Below are 20,468 nucleotides of genomic sequence, written 5' to 3' on the forward strand. Positions count from 1 at the left end.
AGAGGGAAAAGCCCACTGTAACTGGACTAAAAATCTAAAGACAATATGTATAAAATAATTATTATTCGAAGATAATAAACAAAAATATGACGTCTATAGTGTTACAATATGCATTCAGTGTCAGCATCTTTCCACTGGTTTAAATATTGTAAACACTCAACTGATATTTCAAGATGATGAGGAAGAAATTACTGTTAAACTTTTTCAGAGTCTTCTTTGTGGTAATTCAGGCTTCATAATCGGTAAACATTTCTCTAGATAGACATATATTTGATAAAAATATATATACATCGGTTTAGAACGTCTTTCGACGTTGTCCGATACCTAAACACCATCTCTTCTTATCTTCGCAGTCGTTTGTTGTTAAATTTCTTTCGCTCATGGACTTGTTTACGCCGTGTTGCCATTCTAATCTGGGTCTTCCTCTTTTCCGTCGACCTATCGATTGCCATTCTACTACTTTTTTGGGGAGTCTTGTTGCTGGCATCCGTTGAACATGCCCATACCGCCCTAATTGTTTCTTCTCTATATCTTGAGTTATATTTCCTTCTATTCCCATCCGTTGTTTTATTACATCATTTCTGATTCGGTCTCGTTTGGAAATACCTAAAGATCTTCTCATTGCATCCATCTCTACTGCTTCTATTCGCTTTTTTTGTTCTTTTCACTAATTCTCCATATTTTAGCGCCATAAAGAAGAGTAGTTTTAATCATGGTCTCATATATATTAAATTTTCTTCCTTTCGTTATCTCTTTACTCCACAGTATACCATTGAGACATCCTAAGACTTTCTTTGCTTGAGTGATTCGTTTTTCTATTTCCCGTGTATCAGTTCCTGTATTGTCAAAGGCAACACCCAAGTAGTCATAGCTCTGACAGCAGGAAATATGTTGTCCGTTTTCGAGGTCTATGTTATCTGACTCGTTTCCAATACAAAGATATTTGGTTTTTGTTGTATTGACATTCATTCCTCAGTCGTTATATTCTTCATCAGTTTTCTAAGCATGTACTGCATGTCTTCCCTGTCGGTCGCTAGTACTACCTGGTCATCAGCAAACTTGAGTGTATATATACATTCATTGCTAAGCTCTATACCCATCCTATGCACCTTTCTTTTCCATCTTTCCAATGCTGCTGCAACATATATCTTGAATAAGGTTGGTGAGATACAGCATCCCTGTCGCAAGCCTTTTGTAACCAGGAATTCTTCCGTTAGATATTTTCCTGTTTCTATCTGTGCCTCTGAGTCTCTATATAGTTCTTGTACAGCATTTATCAATGTGTGGTTGATGTTAGATCTTTTCAACGTTGTCCACAATTTTGTTAAGGGGATGTTGTCATATGCTTTTTGCAGGTCTACAAAAGTAATATGAGTTTCTAGATTCTTAGCCGATCTTTTTTCTATTATTTGTTTAAGACAAAATACGTTATCGGCGCACGATCTTCCTGCACGGAACCCGCTTTGTTCTTCCTCTTCATTGTGCTTATATTCTTCCTCGATCATATTTCTCAAAATTCGTCCATACAGTCTGCTCAGGGTGATGGTTACCGATATGCCTCTATAATTATTACAATTCCTTTTGTCCCCCTTTTTGTGTATTGAGGACATGTATGCCGTTCTCCATTGTTCTGGTCCTGGGTGTCCATTTAGGCACTGATTGATCACATAAGTTAATTTTTCAAATAGTTTATGAGTTCCATTCTTAAGCATTTCAGCATAGATTCCCTCAGGTCCAGCGGATTTACCATTCTTTAGGGTCATTACAGCCTTCCTTACTGTTTCGATGTCTACCCTCGCTTCCTCTCCTTGTATATGTACTGACTGTGTTGGGAAGTTCGCTAGGTATTCTTGTCTTGTCTCTGTCAGCAAGCTTTCATAGTGATCTTTCCATTGTCTTGGTTTTATGGTGTGTATGTGTGCTTTGTCTTTTCCTGTATTTTTTACTGATTTTATAAAATTCCATTCCTCTGTGCATTGCTTCCCTCCGATGTATGTATTGATTTCTTGACATTTCTGATCCCATGTTTTATTCTTTTCTCGTTTTATCATTTTTCGTAGTTGTCTATCGGTTTCTTTGTAAGCTTGATGGTCTTCAGTATTTAGTATTTAGTCTTTTTTGTATTTAGTCATTTTAGATGCTGTTCTTTTTTCTGTTTTACCATATTCGATTTCTTCGTTCCACCATATTTTGTTTCTAATTTTGTTTTGCTGTGTCCCGAGTGTCTCCTTAGAGGCCTGGTGTAAACTAGCAATAATATTCGATAAAAATAATAATACAGAAAACATTTACGATTTCAGGTACTTTTTTAAAAAACATTTTGCTTTAACGGAAACTAGAAAGACACTATTAGATCACAAATATCGATTTAAAAATTAAAAAGCGGTCCAATGAATGTCCGCCAGTATTTTAACAGATATGTTAATTATATTATGTTATTTTTGAAATTTTTATGTGCTTTGGTGTATTTCTTCGACTTTAATAAAGATGATTCCAGCAAATTTTTAAAACCTGTAAAATTTTGTCATCACACATTTTATTTTAACAAACAGCTTGTTGATACATCTAAACAATTCAGAGACATCCTACTGATAAAGATCATTCATTTAAACGCTTTCTTGAGCTGCGAATAGGACCGGAAAAATACTAGTTTTATTTTATGGTTAACTTTTTTTTATATATTGAGGACTAAATTATAAAGAATGGAATAAATTATATAGTAAATAAATGGGGAAGTATTCAAAAAGAAGTTTGGACACCTCGTTTGGTATTTTTATTTGCTCAGTGTTTGCAATAAAAACTTTTCATACAGGCTGTGTCTTGTAACAGTTGCCAATGCCAACTTTCTTATTTCAAATACAACACCCTATATATTATTAAATTTCTCAGAATATTCTAAACGTATCTCATTTACAATTATCTATATTTCAGTGTTTTGGAAAAATTAAGTGTTTTCAGATTTATTGCAAAAAAGTTATCTGAGAACAGAAAGTTTCTACAACACACTGAAAAACTAATAAGTAATACTGTTTATTTCTTGATAACGTAAAGAACAAAAAGAAATATTAATGTGAATGTAGGAAATGTTCAAAATTCTCGCCGCGAATGTCTTGGCCACATCCTAATCTTAAATAGTTTCTTCTTATGTTACTCAACCTCTTAGGCGTGACCGATCTAATCGCAAGCCTTATTCGTCTTTTTAAGTCAGCTAAGTCTTGTGATTTAGTTTTTTGCAGAATATTTTTGACATATCCCCATAAGAAGCAGCCTAATGGCGTTAGTTCAGGAGATCGTGCTGGCCATTCCTCTCTTCCCTATCCACCGATTTGGGAATATTAGGTCACCTAATTTAGGTGGAAGCACTATACGTACAGTACTAAAATAAACAAATGAGCATAAAATCTGAGATATTTCTCGTTAACTAATACTAATCGCAATCTATATCTTAATCTTCCTCATCCTCTGAATCATATCCTAGATTAATTATTACCGGTTCAATATCTTCCTGAAAATTGTCCACCGTGGTTCACATCATTATGCCACTGCTGTTTAGATACATTGGTAAGTTTCTTTTATCAACCGTTTTTTTCTTTAAAATCAACGTTGTTTGAAGCCACATACCTTCTCGCTTGACTCCACACCATCTCAATCGGGTTCAGCTCGTAATGGTAAGGCGACAGTCTCAAGATCTTATCGCTGAAATCTGAAAACATTTATTATTTCTGAAACAGTTCAAGATAGGTATAGGAGAGGACATTGTATATGAGATATGTCTAGAATACGATGTTAAAGAAATTCTTATAGAAGCGTAGGTCTCTAATTATTGTATTATGTTAATATCTAATGTTATACTTAATGAATAAATTTTAATCATTAAAATTATGAAATATATTAATTATTTGTAGGATATCTCTAGCCGAGTCATTACCAATCGAAAAAGAATTAGTTATGTACGAAGGATAAATTTCATTTGATTTTGTATTACAATATTGTTTCAAGATAATGTTGCTTTCATACTGTCTCCAGAATACTGCAGCATTTTATAATCTTAAAATATTTTAGAGATTTTTTCATTTATGTAGTTTTAGATACTCACTTCTTCGTTAGCTTTTTTTCTATTTACTATTTCTAGATGCTTCTTCTTCACTTCTTTGCTCATTAAAGAAGTACCAGTTGTTCTAGCACGTGCACAAACCTTGAAATCCGTATAAAAACACACATTCGTTCGACTCTCTAGATAAATAGCTAGGTTGTTTTTCTCTTTGTCTATTCTCCCGTTCATCACACAATCTTTTCTCGAAATTAGATTATCTCTAGATTATTCTTATTCTCTAGATTATCTTGATACGTAAATCACAGTCGTCCTCTGGTTTGTTGTTTCATCGGCCCTCTTCAGTCAAAATCTTTTCTGACTGTTGCGCCTTCATCTCGCCTGATTGCATGTTTTTGAAATGCATAAATTAATAACTGAAATATGGCAACCGAAAGAAGCACCCACAGATTGGAAATTGGGTATATACTATGTCCACTTCATGGAGACATGATCGTGTGTGATAGGGATCACTCACTTTCTTCTAGCTTTTGAAGCTCTTTTTCCATGAATCTTCACTTTATTATTGTATGCATCGTCTTCTCATTACTCCTTAGCCTTGTAGAGTCTACTTTTTTCCGCCGTGTTCTATATATATGCTATAACTAAGCAGAAATCCTTAACGAATTTGTTTCTTGTACTCATACAGAGTAGATCCGAATAAAATGAAAAAGACAGCAAAGATTTGATTTCATGTACAAAGCGTCTATGTATCTGTTGATACGTATTTCGACTTAATAAGTCTCATCAGAACAGTTATTCATAGCCGTTCTCAAAGTGAAAAATAATCTTTTCTGTCTTTTAAGAAGCAACAATAAAATGGCTTCGTTATGGACGCAATAGCGACATCTGATAGAAAAATCGGTAAGATAGTTTCGAAACAAATTCAGATTTCTGCTTTAATGATTTAAATTTAATTTATAGAAGGTTCAGATTAAAGATAAAGTAAGAGCACTAACATCAGCAGAAATAGGAAGCGATCATAAATTGGTATTGTGCAAAATCCGAATGAAAACACATATATGTGATAACAAAACACCAGAATACACCACAAAGATTAAAGTCGAAAGCTTACAGGATGACTCCACAAGATACCTATTCCAAGAAAGAGTAACCGAAAAAAGCAGAAACACATTTATCACAGAAATTAATGGAGTCGAAGAAAGCTGAGCAAAAATTAGGTCTAATATCTTATCGTCGGCCCAGGAAGTTCTTGGTGAAAGAAATATAAATAAAAATAAATCATTCCCAAGGCGAAGAACTTAATGGTTTTGTACAGAAGTGAAGGAAAAATGTAAAGAAAAGAAAAAAGCTTACCTGAAATACATCTCAACCAAAACACAAGCGACATACCATAATTACAAGACAATTAGAAATGAAACACATGAACTTGTAAGAAAAATAAAAAATGATCACTGGGAACGCTTTTTGAAAGAAATGGAAAGATGGCGCTTCATAAGAGGTCAAAGAACGAAGGTAAAGGAACTCATAGAACCAAAACACATACAAAAGGATACGTGGATTGACTACCTAAAAAAGCTCTATGCAGAGGAAGAACAAACGACGCTAGAACCGCAAACACCAGAAAGTACCACAAATGAAGAACTTAATATAAACGTAGAGGAAGTTCGGAAAATACTTGAAAACTTGAAAAATAGAAAAGCAGCAGGTAAAGACGAGATACCAAACGAATTACTGAAATATTGTGGAGCAGCAACGACAGAACAATTAACAACATTAATTAATAAAATTATAAAACACAATAAAATACCGGAAGAATGGAGAACGAGCGAACTAATTCTACTATTCAAAAAAGGAGATAAAAAACAGCCAGAAAACTACAGAGGTATAAACTTGTTAAATACCACGCTAAAAATTACAACTAAAATTTTACAAGTGCTAATAAATCAGAGAATGGTTTACAATGTATGGAGGATTACAAGTTTAGCAGATGAACAACAGGGTTTTCGTAGTGGAAGATCGTGGAAAGATGCAATATTCGTTATAAAGCAAATTACAGTATAATATACCAGCATTTCTCTGTCTGATTGACCTAAAGAAAGCTCAAGGATGTAATCCATCTTCTGTATAATAGAAAAGTTTTCCTAAATATTATAAAAACTATCGAAAACATCTACCAAAACAACAAAATGGAAGCCAGAATGACAACTTACAGAACCTATAGAAATAGGCAGCGGAATAAGACAAGGGGATTCATTGAGCCCCATGCTCTTCAATTTGATCATGGATGAAATCATCAAAAGCGTTAACAAAGGAAGAGGATATAGAATGGGAAACAAATAAATCAAAATAATTTGTTACGCAGACGACGCAATATTGATAGCCCAAGATGGAGATAGTCTGCAAAGACTGGTCCACAGATTTAACATAAGAGCAAAAGAATTTAATATGACAATCTCATCTCCGAAAACTAAAACAATAGTAGTCAGCAAAGAACCAACCAGATGTAAAATAGAAATTGATTGACATCAGTATTGAACAAGTAATGGAAATAAAATACCTAGGAATTATACTGTCTAGCTATAGAGACCTGGACAACGAAGTGAGAGATAAAGTACAAAAAGCAAATAGACTGGCAGGATGCCTTAATAAGACTATATGGCGAAACAGACACATTGACACTGAGATGAAGTCAAGAATTTATAAAGCCAGTATAAGACCAATAATGACATATGCCTCAGAAACAAGACCCGAAACAGCCACAACGCAAAGGCTACTGGAAACGGCAGAGATGAGAGTACTGAGAAGAATTACAGGAAATACGCTGAGAGATCAAAAGAGAAGTGAAGACGTTAGAAGAAAATGTAAAGTACAGTGTATAAATGAATGGACACAAAATAGAAAAAAAGAACGGAATAACCACATAAGCAGAATGGAGGAGACCCGTGTCCTCAAAATAGCAAGAGATAAGTCACCAATCGGCAGAAGAAGTATCACAAGACCGCGCAAAAGATGGAGTGACAACCTTCCATAGAGGTATTAATCCGCCAATGAACAAGCAGAATTGCTTATAAAGTGGAAGAAGAAGAAGATATTGGCATTTTTCATAAAATTATTCGGTTTCCACTGTCCTTGTTTCCCGATTTTCTGTGTACCTAGTGTTTTTAAGGGTTTCTTTAATGATTTTTTACAGGTTTCCCATTTTTCATTTGTATTCTCTTTACGTTTTACAATTTTTTTTAAATTATATGGAATATATCCTTCAAAAATATTTAAAACTTCATATTCATTTGATTATTTTCGAGCATTTTACATAGAAAAATTACATAACTCATATACTTGTTAGCTAGTTCTTCAGCTTGATCGGTAATACGTCGGCGCTTATTGTTTTCATGTAAACACACAAGCATTACACACAGGCCTTAGCACCACCGCGAAAACAAAAGAGGACTATATGTTTAGGAGAGCCCAAGATCGAATAAGATCCTATTACTACCGAACCAAAGATGAAATCGGAAACAGGAAGGACGTACCGCAAACGGCGGTACGTGAACTGTTTCTAGAAATAGAGGCCAGATTAAAATTGAATAAATATCATGGGTATTATTTCAACAGGGCGAACAGTGGAAACTCCGACGACATGAAAAGCATCTGCGACAGGCAAGGGACGTTCCAATGTCAAGGCAGGTAAGGTATTCTCTAATTATTCCTTTTTGTAGAATGTTTATTTGTTTTATTAAAGAGAGGGTCTTTTTGCTCCCATTTAATCTTCTACTCTTTTATCCGTGCTGGAGACCACAATTTGGTCAAATATACTCAATCTAGATTCAATCAATCAATTCAATAGTATAGATTCAAGATACACTAACATAATTAAAAACATATATGAAAATGCCACCATGCAGATAAAGCTGGACGAAAGCACAAAAACTAATCCCATAAGACTACAACGGGGAGTAAGACAAGGAGACACCATCTCTCCAAAACTATTTACCCTTGCTCTAGAAGACATTTTTAAGAAACTAGAATGGAACAATAAGGGTATCAACGTCGACGGATCATACTTAAACCACTTGCAATTCGCAGATGACATAGTTTTAATAGCCGATAATATCCAAGAACTAAATGATATGTTACAACAATTAAATGCAGTTTCAGGAGCGGTAGGCTTAAAAATGAACTACAACAAAACAAAAATACTGAGCCGAGACCAGACAAATATCATACCATAGAAAATGTTGAACATTATGTATATCTAGGTCATGTTATCAAACTAGGAAAACCAAATCAAGATGCTGAAATTAAAAGAAGAACACAACTGGCATGGGGCGCTTTCGGCAAATTAGCATATATCTTGAAAAACACCTCCATTCCTGTAAACTTAAAGAAAAAGGTGTATAACACATGCATACTACCAGTTTGTACTTACGGCTTGGAGACAGTAGCCCTTACCAAAAAATCTGCTAAAAAATTAGAAACAACGCAAAGAGCAATGGAACGAATCATGCTTGGAATATCACTAAGAGACAAGATTAGAAACACCGAGATAAGACGTAGAACGAAGATTAGGGATATTGTGGAAGAAATTGCAAAAATGAAATGGCGCTGGGCAGGTCACGTAGCCCGATATAATGACAACAGGTGGACACGGAGAATTCTAGAATGGAGACCAAGGACGACAACAAGAAGCACGGGAATACCTCAAAAAAGATGGGTAGATGACATAAGAACAGTGGCAGGCAAACAGTGGATTAGATTGGCGCAAGATAGAGAAAGATAGAAGCAATTGGGAGAGACCTACATTCAGGAGTGGATGGAAAATGGTTGACAAAGAGACAAAGAGATACTCAATCTAACCAGTATGCAGCAGAAAGGAGAATTGAAAGTATCCTACAGTTTACCGATCAATACTGGTATTCTTGGATTTTGCCACCACTGACATCAAGAACCAATTCATAAAACCAAAGAAATATCACCTGTTTCACTCCAATGAGGAACTCCGCTCTAAAGAAGTCATCTTTATACAATACAGTATTTATTGAATTTACGTGAACTCAGAAACTCAGGTAAATGGAGAAAGTAGATGCTACCAACCTAATAGTTTGCGTTGGAGTGAGGAGGACGACAAAAAATGTGAATGGGACATCAGTGACTCCCAGTTCGGGTTTAGGCAAGGTTTAGGAACACGAGAAGCAATAGTAGCAACAGAGGTGCTGGTCCAAAATTGTTACGATCAGAAGAAGGATGTGTTCCTATGCTTTTTAGATTACCAAAAAGCGTTTGATCGTGTCCAACACCACAAGTTAATCCAGATCCTCAAGAAAGTTGATATAGACCAAAAAGACATAAGATGCATTGAAAACTTGTACTGGCATCAAACGGCACAGTTAAAAATAGACAATTCTATAATATCCAAACCCATACATATAAGAAGGGGCGTTCGACAGGGATGTGTGCTTTCCCCTCTTTTATTTAACATTTATTCGGAAGCCATATTTCAAGAGTCTCTGGAGGATGCAAAGATGGGAATCAAAGTGAATGGAGTACTGATCAACAACATACGATATGCTGATGATGGTGTCTTAATTTGTGACAACATAGTCGATCTTCAACAACTTGTCACTATAATCGGAGAATACAGTAAGCGAATGGGATTAGAGATTAATACCAAAAAAACCAAATTTATGATCATCTCCAGAAACTTGGATGCACTTGAAAACTCCACCATAACACTGAATACTAAGTCCATTGAAAGAGTGAGTAAATTTAAATACCTGGGATCGTGGCTTTTTGAAGACTGGGCATCGGACAGGGAAGTAAAATGTCGCATTGAGCAAGCTCGACAAGCTTTCGTAAAATTCAAGAAGGTACTGACTTGTTCAGAGTTCGATCTTCAACTGAGACTAAGGTTTACTAAGTGCTACGTGTGGTCAGTGCTGCTATATGGCGTAGAGGGCTGGACACTCAAAACGAGGGATATAAACAGATTAGAAGCTTTCGAAATGTGGCTCTATCGCCGTATCCTAAAAATACCATGGACAGCGAAAATCACAAATATAGATGTCCTTAAAAGAATAAACCAAGAACGCCAACTTTTCGAAACCATCAAGAAAAGGAAAACGGCGTATCTAGGTCACATCATGCGAAATAAAAAATACCAGCTCCTCCAACTTATAATCGAGGGTAAAATTGAAGGCAAGAGAGGAATGGGACGCAAGAAAATGTCCTGGCTCCGAAACATAAGGCAATGGACAGGGATTAACGACATACAATCTCTGATACATATTGCAAGAAATAGAGAATTAATGGAAAATGTGATCGCTAACATCCATTAGTGGATTTGCATCTAAAGAAGAAGAAGAAGAGGAGGAAGAGATTAAAATCCGGAGTAGATATGACTCTTCTTAAGTACTACTACTATCGCCTAATATTATTATTAAAAGACACAGTTTTAACAAAAAAAAAACACTAAAAAATATAATAAACGGAGAGAATTTACTTAAGATGATAAATAAGCCGTCTTCAGTATAAATAGATAGAAAAATCATACTTATTTATACCGAAAACTAGGTATTCTAGGTAAAAAAGAAATTAGTATTATCTCCATAATGACAAATAATGGACCCTCGTCCTTTTAGCTTTGAGCTCTTCAGATTATCAAAATGTCTGATTAAATACCATAGTTCCTACTGTTGTTTTTTTAGTAAATATATTTGATACTTGTTTGGTTATTTATCTATTTTTAGATGGGATAAGGAGCAATGTCTATACTCTCCGACTCACAGCATTAATCCGTACCTCAGCCGGGAGTCACGCATCATTTTTCAGACTTGGAATCTCGATCACAACAAGGAACGCTCGCGTTCAGTCATCCCAGCTGTGTGCGCAGCTTTGCGGTCTTCTCATCCTGCTGCTGCGCACGCTGAGATTAGACGCATCCACGTAGACCTAGATCTAGCCAAAAAAGGAAAGCATAGGAACGTATGCCTCGACATTAAGGGTATTTATAACGATCTATTCACTTTGAATAACTTGAAATTTGTACATATTGTTTGCCATGATAAAGGTGCTCATGTCTCAGCAAAAGCGGGCCCTTACCTGTTGCAGTGATGTTCGGTTTTTGTACTCGGACTAGCGCAGATCACAGAAGCAGCGACTGTCGAGCTTATTAGTAATTTGATTTAATTATTGTAGTCATTCTGATGATATGTGTAAAGACAAGATGAACACAAAATGGCCTAAAGAATAAAAGCATTATACAGATATATATTCTACAAAAGTAGTTGAAACTTAGGATTAGTTGGTTATGCTCAAGATACAACTTTATGGATGTAACTAGGAAAACAATCAGAGATATCATATATTTAATATTGGAAGTACTACAAGATATAGACAAAATTATCTGATGAAGGTTTTGGACAATTAATGTCATTAAGGCATGATCTTAGATACTACAACCAATTATTCAAAAAAATACTAGAATGTGGTAAATGAAGAACCTGAATATAAAATAACTTGATTTAACAATCTGAATATATACAAAACATATCTTTTCTATCATGCTATTATGAAACTCAAGATGGTGGATTATCTTCTATTAAAACAGTATTAAATATATCTCTGGTTATTCTTTAGATGTGATAAAAAAATGAAACTCTAAGGGATGGATGTGGACTTTGATTGAACATGTATATTTATGCTTTTTATAAAACTAGGCCTAGTTTTCAGTTATTTGAAAATCTACAACAGATGTACTGAACGAGTATATTTTTTCTATGCTATTTCTACAGTTTATTTAATATTATGGTTCTTGATTCAGTACTTTCCTGTAAATCTGTGATCTGTGCTGACAAGTTACTATTTATGTGATAAAGAATTCGATAAATAAGGCATTTTAGTAGTGATAACAATAAGCTTGATGTCAGAAAATAAACATTAAATGTTAGACACAACAAGACGATAGTTTCCAGAATTTTCCGCTATATATAAAATCTAAAATAACATAAAATAAACCACATTTTTAATAGTAAGCATTGTTTCTAACATTCCATGTTTTAGAGCTGTAGAAATCTGAATAACGTGTAAAATTATGCAGATAGAATAATTTTTCCATGAAAGTATTTACCAATATATTTTATATTTCAACAGTTTATATTTACTAATAGAAGAGATGATTATATAATGTCAGAGATATCTCTTTAAACAAACAAGGGATTGTTAAGATTCGCTTCAAACTGCTCGAGATATATCCGTGAACATAACACGTATCTTACAGAGTCGTATGATAGGACCACTTTAATTACAATCACTTGTATAGGTACGATTGTCACTCTAAGGAGCCCCAAGTCGCGTCTAAGGACCACAGTGTCTACTTCGATAGACACTGTGGTAGAATTGACAGAAAAGTACATATATCTTGGTCATGAAATCAGAATAGGCAAGGACAACCAGACCTGCGAATTTCAACAACGAATAACATTTGCTTGGGCGGCTTATGGTTCACTAAGAGACATCTTTAAGAGCAACATCCCGATAGGTATGAAACGAAAGACATTTGACCAATGCGTTCTTCCTATTATGACATACGGAGCAGAAACTCTCACGCTCACAAAAACAACAGCACTGAAATTGCGAGTGGCACAAAGGCGCATGGAAAGATCAATTCTCGGCGTGACAAAAAAAAAGACAAAATAAGGGATAAAGACTTAAGGAAAAGAACAGGTATCAGTGATGTCGTCGAACGTATAGCCAAGCTGAAATGGAATTGCGCAGGTCACAAAGCGAGATTGAAAGACAAGATGGACCAGAAAACTAATTGACTGGCGCCCACGAGAAGACAAACGCAGCAGAGGACGACCACCAACACGCTGGATGGACGACATTAGACGAATATCCAAGAAATGGCAACAAGAAGCACAGAAACGTGAAGAGTGGCGAAAAATGGGAGAGACCTATGTCCAGCAGTGGACAGAAGAGGTTGCATGATGATGATGATTTAGCTTAAAGGAAAAAGAGTCGTTAGGGAATTTTTGAAGTTGGAACTTTTCAATATTCCATAACGTATTTGACATCACGTGAGTGTAGTTGATAATCTGATAATTTATTAGTTCTTGAAGTAAATATAAACTGTTAATATCTAGTAGAACTGCCATTATCGTGTCAAGTTAGTCGAGTCATTTTATTATTGTACTATATGCCCAATTGTATTTTGCCCAATTTTGTGCCATTTTTAGACGTAATTATTTATTTGCTCAAAAACAATCAAAATTTTCTTTAGCTTCGATCTCTTCTATACATAAAAGAAACAAAATCTGGTATAAACCTACCTCAGTGTTATTTCTATACGCCATAGGGTCCTAGAAAGACGTAGATTTTGTTTCAGGTTTGGTGTTCAAAAATTTCGTTACATCTATTTTTATATATGACATTTTACCAAATACCTACTTTTATATTTTATTTGACTGATTTTTTTATATGAGCTGGTCTCAGAGAAAGTATTTTACTACCTTTTTAATTTCATTTTTACAGATGTTTACTAGGAAATTATAATAGATGTATTTATCACTGTTGGATTAAAATATAGATCTTTTCTTATATATTTTCAATAAATCTGTTGCCTTTTATATAAACTTTAATACAGTGATGGGTGATGTTTGCTAATATTGGAGAAAAACGTAAAAAACCAGTATATTCTCAAAATCAACAATTGAAAACTAATAACAATGTATGAGCCAACTAAAAATCTTTTCTAGAACAAATCAGGTTGCGCATATAGCATAAACATATTGAAACCGTTACAACTAACAATGGATCCGCTTAAAGATTATCTGCTGCTTATTTGTGAATTCCATGCCAATGACATCAATGACATATGATTTGTGGACTTTGTCTTTGTCCTGGTGTATTTCTCCGCCATTTCAAAGACTTTCTTGCACCCATTTATCTTCTCGAGCAGGTTTAACAGCTTTCTCATTGACTACGTAGCCTTTGTGCCCTAAAATCCAGGCTAGTGTCAATATATTTTGACTTTCAACCTGGGACAAGGTAACCCAAACAGTCCCACACAAGTTTTGAATCAACCTACTTATAACTGAGGGCTTTTAGAGCTGTTTGACTATCGGAGTAGATCACGTAGTAGCAACTACTTCCTGAAATACGCTCACATATGTTCCCAAGGTTAATACTACTAGTCCCTATACTTTCATCAATTTTGGAGACATCTGTATACCAACTTGACTTTGCCGTTACTGCGGACCCGTTTTCCAGTCTTCCCTCTTTTGTACCATGAGATTAAAATGTTTATCAAAGCTATACATTTGAACCATTAGGTCTAAAAGCATACCCAGACCGGGGTCCGCCTTTATTTCATGATATAGCCTTGTTTGACCGGCTCCTTGCGTTATACTTATAGGAGTTTGACATTATATCATTCACTGCATTAACAAATCATTCACTGGATACCAGGGGAATACGAAAGTGGAAGAGAAGACCTCCCTAATCTAGGAAAGAGGGAAATGGAAACAGAAGGGAGAGACCTATGTCCGCACTGGACGAATAAAGAGCGTTAGATAGATAGAATATGAAGATAAATTTCTTCTGTGAAATTAGTTGTCAACACTTTTATAGCACGTTAAATGTTTTATTAATAAGAATTAAAACTATCAGAAATATATTAATGAGAGGAAGGTATCATTAGATCGCAATGGATATTCTTGATCATCTGATATTTTTGCCATTGCTGTCATCTATGTGCGTAAATGTGAACAAAGAAATTCTAATTGGTAATATATTGCAAAATTTTTAATTCAGTAACAATTTAATATTTTGAGAAAAATATTAATTAGAAAAGATCTATATTTAAAACACCATTTCATTTATATCAAATGTTGACTAAATCTATATTTTAATGAAATTGTTAAGCACTAGGTCAGACTTATTTCTTAAAAGAATTTTGTGAGAATACGACCTTTTCATAATCTCTTAATGAAGTTATCAAAAGAAACAGGTCTCTTACGAAACAATAGCTGTTTGCGAATAATATTTTTATAAAAGTTTCTGAGCTGTTTGTATAACAATTTCTCACCATAAAAGTATTTTCCATCATGCGCTTAAAGGCCCGACAAAAATATACTGTTTATCTTCACCTCGTGTGCTTACGGGTGAAATAAGTTAATTAATTATGGTATATCAATATTGTTAACATACGTATTGTTAAGGTACCCGGAAAAATACTAGAGGAGTATATTTTAGACGGTTTTTCCGGGTGTCATCTAATTGTAACCTATACATAACCTCAAAATAAGTATATACGAAATGCTTATCAAATGATGTGATTAAAAATAGAAAAGGAAACAGCTTTTATGCAATCAGTTGTTAGCTTCATGCAATAATTAGTATATATGTAGGTAGCTTGTAAAAGGATATTTTGGGATTTGAAAGTCGTCAAGTGTTCTTTGCGGATTATTTAGAACGATGTTGAACCATATAAATTCATCTAAAATGACTCAAATGACTCTAAATGAATGATAGCTATTAAAACATATATTAAGATTCTTCGTTTTGTATAAAATTTTATCGTAATATTCTCCACAATAAAACAGTTTTTAGAAAAAGCAACAGATACTTCCGCTATGCATTATTTCTCGATTCCTGTAATTCAGCAATTACACGAATACCTAACTAAAGATCACATTTGTCCAATAATGTCATCAGTTTTTTACGTGGTTCGCGAATCGTGTTCAACGAGTTCTAGGCCATCTTTAAAATACTTAAACCACTCTAAAACACGTGTACATAATGAAAATTCATTACTGTACATTTCTTTTAATACATATATGAGTTTCAGTAGTGGTTTTTTCAAGTTTGATGTGAAGTTAAACAGCAATTTGTTTCTCTACTGTCACACTTACCATTTTTCCCGCGAAACAGAAAGACAACTCTTAGGGCGAAGCCACAACAATACGTTACGTTAATTATATAACAAGACTATATAACACCTTACCCAAAACCAGTCTTAGTCTGTCGGATTGTTGATTGTATATTTCAGAGGGGTTATTTGATCCGTAGACCTTATCACAATGCGATCTTGAAAGATCTTTTGGCGATACCGTACGCCAAAGGTAGTAGAAGGATGTATTACGTAAGGAGGAGTAAGAAGAACTATTTGGCGTACCGATGGCGTGGAATATTTTCCCAGTAGTCTGCAAGTTTTTTTCCGTTTTCCAACATCTTGCACTATGCGGCTTTTTGGTACACCACAGAGTGGTCTTAGCCCGATGAAAGGAGTGCTAGCTCCTTCTTTAACGAGACTATCAGCAATATCGTAACCAGTATACCAGGTTCCTCTATGCCCGGGTACCCGTACCAAAGATAATTTTTGCGCCAGGCAAGAGACTGCAGTTCCAAGCTACTAAATATTCATTAATTGTAGATTTCAGAGCCTTCAGTGCAACTTGACTTTCAAAGACAATGAATCCCGAATTGAAATTCTTTCGCAAACTCTTGAACACAAAAATCTGTTGATAGGCTATTGATAGTTGGGTATAACGACCATTACCCTTGTTGACCGGATGCGCAGAATGAAATACGTACGATAATGGCGTAGTCCAATAGAAAGCATACATTTTGTGAACAGAATTGAAGCATAAAGGTACATTATTATCGAGATTTATAAGCACATGCTCCAGAACACTGTTTTGTGATTTATTCCATCATCTCCTATTGTTCTCGTCAAGCCATCATATTAGATATAGCCATCGTGTTTTTTAAGATCTGTCGGTTGGTCCAAATCGGTATTGAAATTTTCGGTGCATCTGGGAAGAGTTTTTGTTGTTAGTAGTGTTGAGTGCGATATCCCGTTTAGATGTATAGTCAATAACATTAAGAATCAAGTATATTTTACAAAAAATTATTAATGTTTTAAGTAGTAATCCGTGAATTGAATTCCTGCTCCCTAATTATTTTACATCAAAATTCTTAGGAAACTAACTATGAGGACTGAAATCTGTATTAAAAACAAATGTTAAAATTGTTCTACGAATTAAGCGTACTCGAAAATTTTGCAAAAATATAATATATTTTTCAGGCCACCCCTTAAAGTCAGTCCAAACACAGTGCAAGAATGTGTATGACATGTTGCGTTTGGTCATATTGATGTTTCTGATCTTTGACATTATTTATTGAATTGTCAAAAATTTTATTGTGTGATTTATTGTTTAAAAAACAATAAAGTTGATTAAAAAATGTACTCAGTTGAGGAGAAAGTAGCAATAATAAAAATGTTTTATTCGGGCAATAGTGCGCGAATTGTCAGTTCTTTATTTTAACATTTGTTTTCGATACAGATTTCAGTCCTCTACAAATAGTTTTTCTTGACTTTTTTTGTAAAATAATTAGGGAAGCAGGAATTAAACAATTTAAAATTTCCCATTGAGTTTTCTATGGCCCGTTTGACGATTCACCACCATGTATATATATATATATATATATATATATATATATATATATATATATATATATATATATATATATATATACCTGTTTGGATAGTTATCTGAAAATGTAAATGAGGTGTTTATTAAATTTAAACATTCTAATATTAATATTACAATAAGGCAAATTCTAAACTATAAAAGAAAAAATAAGGTGCACCATCGTCTAAATATTCCGCAGTTTAAAAGTTTTCTACATACCAAAGAGCTGTGATTAATAAATCGATAATTCGGCGACCTTCAAATGTAAATTTATCCACAATATACATAAGGTAACGGCTTCCATAGTTAGTTAGAATATTGTAGAGCTGAATTTTATGAACTCATAGTAAAGATATACTCAAACAGTAGCCACTCTAGGTTGTGCAGGAACGATACAGGGTGAATAGAAATGTGCAGATACAGATAAGTGTAAATTCTGCAATGTATGTGGAAAATCTCTATCTTTACATTTTTAAGTGTTATATACACATTTGTTGACTATGGACTATATTTTTTCATATTTTCAACAAAAACTCGATCTGACTTTTCTTGTATGTGCCGTGTTTGAAGCTATTTTAAACACCCAGATCGTTGTAAGAGAGAGGAGCCAAAACACATATATCAGGTATAAAGAATATCGAATCAGAAAAATGTCAACAATTACACTCAATGGCTTTGCATTTTTGTGTAGTTTGAATGGAGTAATTGTCAGGTTGCCGTCTCAAGTCATCGTCATTGCCTTTACAAAAAATCCTTTTTTATATCCCAACAACAGCAGCGCCTCGACCGAGTACTGACCTAATGAACACGGAAATCTCCTTTAATAGAAAAATTTTGTGCCAGGCGAGGTTAAAATCCACAATCGTACAAATTTTCGTTTGGTAAGTAACTTACGATACTGTAGAGATTATACTTTTTAAAAATGCAAATATAACACTACGAGTTTTACGTTACAAAAAAAATCTACCTTAAAATGACACACAGAAAATTATCCAGAAAGTTAGAAACGATCTCAGAACAGAAAAAGCACTTTTGGACGAAGAATGTAATATTTCAAAGATGTTTATAAAACAAACACATTATAGTGTTATATTAAAACTGATATAACTTGAGAATAAATAAAGGTAGAGGCGTTCAACAAGGTTACATGCTTTTACTCGTCAATGATTCTAGAGAAGTTTTAAATGAAAAGACATTTCGGAAGGTTAGATATTAGATCAATATAAATATTTGCACTATTAAACGTACTTTATTGGAAGAATAATCGATATGTTCAACAATTATCTCAAATAATTTTGGGGCCTATTGGATTTTTCAGTCGACAAAAACAAATATACGACGAAAATAATGTGAAGTTAGAAAAAAATACGACTATTACCTTGGGGCCAGTGGCAACCACGCTGGATGGCTATTACTTCAACTCAATTAGTGTAATTTTAGATTGCAAATGCCTCAGTCTAAGCGGGTGAGTTGCCTTGATAGAAGAAAATCTTTTTGTAAGCAAACAAGTGACTTTTTTCTACATTAACATCGAAAGGGTCCACTGATGTTTTGACTGTTATTTCGTCTCCGTCATATAGAAATATATGTGTTCAACGACAATAACGTATCAAGGAAAAATCCTCCAGATTGCATTTAATCATTGCTAATTCTTCTAGAGATTCTTCGATCGAGCTACTTCTTTGTAATCCGCTATAACTTCACTTATATAATATAAGCTTTCAAATATAGCACATACATAAAAAGTTACTAATTGTATATACTTTTATACCGTAGATTTCTTTATATTAAAAGCCATAGCTAAAATATTAAAAGCACTTTTATTGTATACCTTTTTGAACAAATTATCGATTATTTTATAATTTACCTGTAGAAACTTATCCAGTATGCTAATAAAATAGTGTGTGAATTCCTAACAGATAAAAACTGTGTTCTCTAATGAAACCCTTTGAAATACAAATGTTGTTTTATGTAGTCAGTATCCGTTGTGAGTTATATAATGACCCGCCCTCTAGTGGACAAATAATATCTAAACTATAATGACTTTTAGCGATTGCAGCTTATGACTGCAATATTAGCTTATGTTTGAAATAAAACGAATGAAAACTAATCTTTTAGGTTGGTGATTTATGCCAAATTTAGGCAACTTACCGTTCTTGGTTCCATTTATGACGTTTTTCTATCAGATAACTACATAACTACAACCAAGGAATATATATGCAACGTAGAACAACTACTTTTTCTTGTATTTTGACAATTTGATATACAGCAATGATTTTTAATTTTGATTTTCGGGTTTATCGTCCCTATATAACTAACGTTTACCAATTATCACAATTCAAAAATGTCACGAATTTATATTTTGAATACAAACGACTAGACATCTTATTGAATTCCGAAATTACACAGTTTATGTATCTTTTGTCCGCCAGAGGTCGGTTCATTTAAAACTAAAAGCAAATAATATCGTGTCGAAATCAGTTTCGGCAGGGGTTATATGTAGGGGTTAATCACATTTATGATTAACCCCTACATATTTATTAGCATGCCGGAAGTGCACATAATATATTGCTATGTACACCCTGTAGGCAGTAAAAAATAACATTGTTCATATCAGTAAAAAACTGTACATTATAGAATCTTTGTAGGCTATGCAATATACAGTATTTTATCTACTGACTGAATCAAATATATACCTTTTTGATGTACTTACTATTTATTATTACGAAATAAAGTTGACTATGAGATATTGTTTGTTTTCTTTTACTTACCTTTATCACAACATAGTGCTGTGCCTTTATCCCGATCATTACTTACCTTAGTACACAACCCATGACTTCTCCTTCCATAATTCGTGAAGTGTTTTCCATATTCTTTCACAAAGTTTAGTAAGCTGGTGGTTTTTGTCGAAAAAGATCTATTTTATGCCCACAAGCTGAAACTTG

At 34.0% G+C, this 20,468-nt stretch overlaps 1 protein-coding gene across 3 annotated transcripts in view; it reads left to right on the forward strand.

Moving 5' to 3' along the window:
- The window catches only part of Drep4 (DNA fragmentation factor-related protein 4), a 40,675-nt gene extending 20,403 nt beyond the window's left edge, over positions 1–20,272 (forward strand). For 2 of the 3 annotated variants that reach the window (XM_072539822.1, XM_072539821.1), the window contains exons 4-5: positions 7,471–7,738; positions 10,798–20,272. In XM_072539822.1, the coding sequence (XP_072395923.1) occupies positions 7,471–7,738; positions 10,798–11,161 (632 nt within the window). In that variant the 3' untranslated portion in view covers positions 11,162–20,272. The remainder of the gene's footprint in view (positions 1–7,470; positions 7,739–10,797) is intronic. The other variant, XR_011951589.1, reaches the window with a different exon arrangement.
- The last annotated feature ends 196 nt before the right edge of the window (positions 20,273–20,468 follow it).

Source organism: Diabrotica undecimpunctata, chromosome 8, assembly GCF_040954645.1.
Source record: "Diabrotica undecimpunctata isolate CICGRU chromosome 8, icDiaUnde3, whole genome shotgun sequence".
Taxonomy (NCBI): domain Eukaryota; kingdom Metazoa; phylum Arthropoda; class Insecta; order Coleoptera; family Chrysomelidae; genus Diabrotica; species Diabrotica undecimpunctata.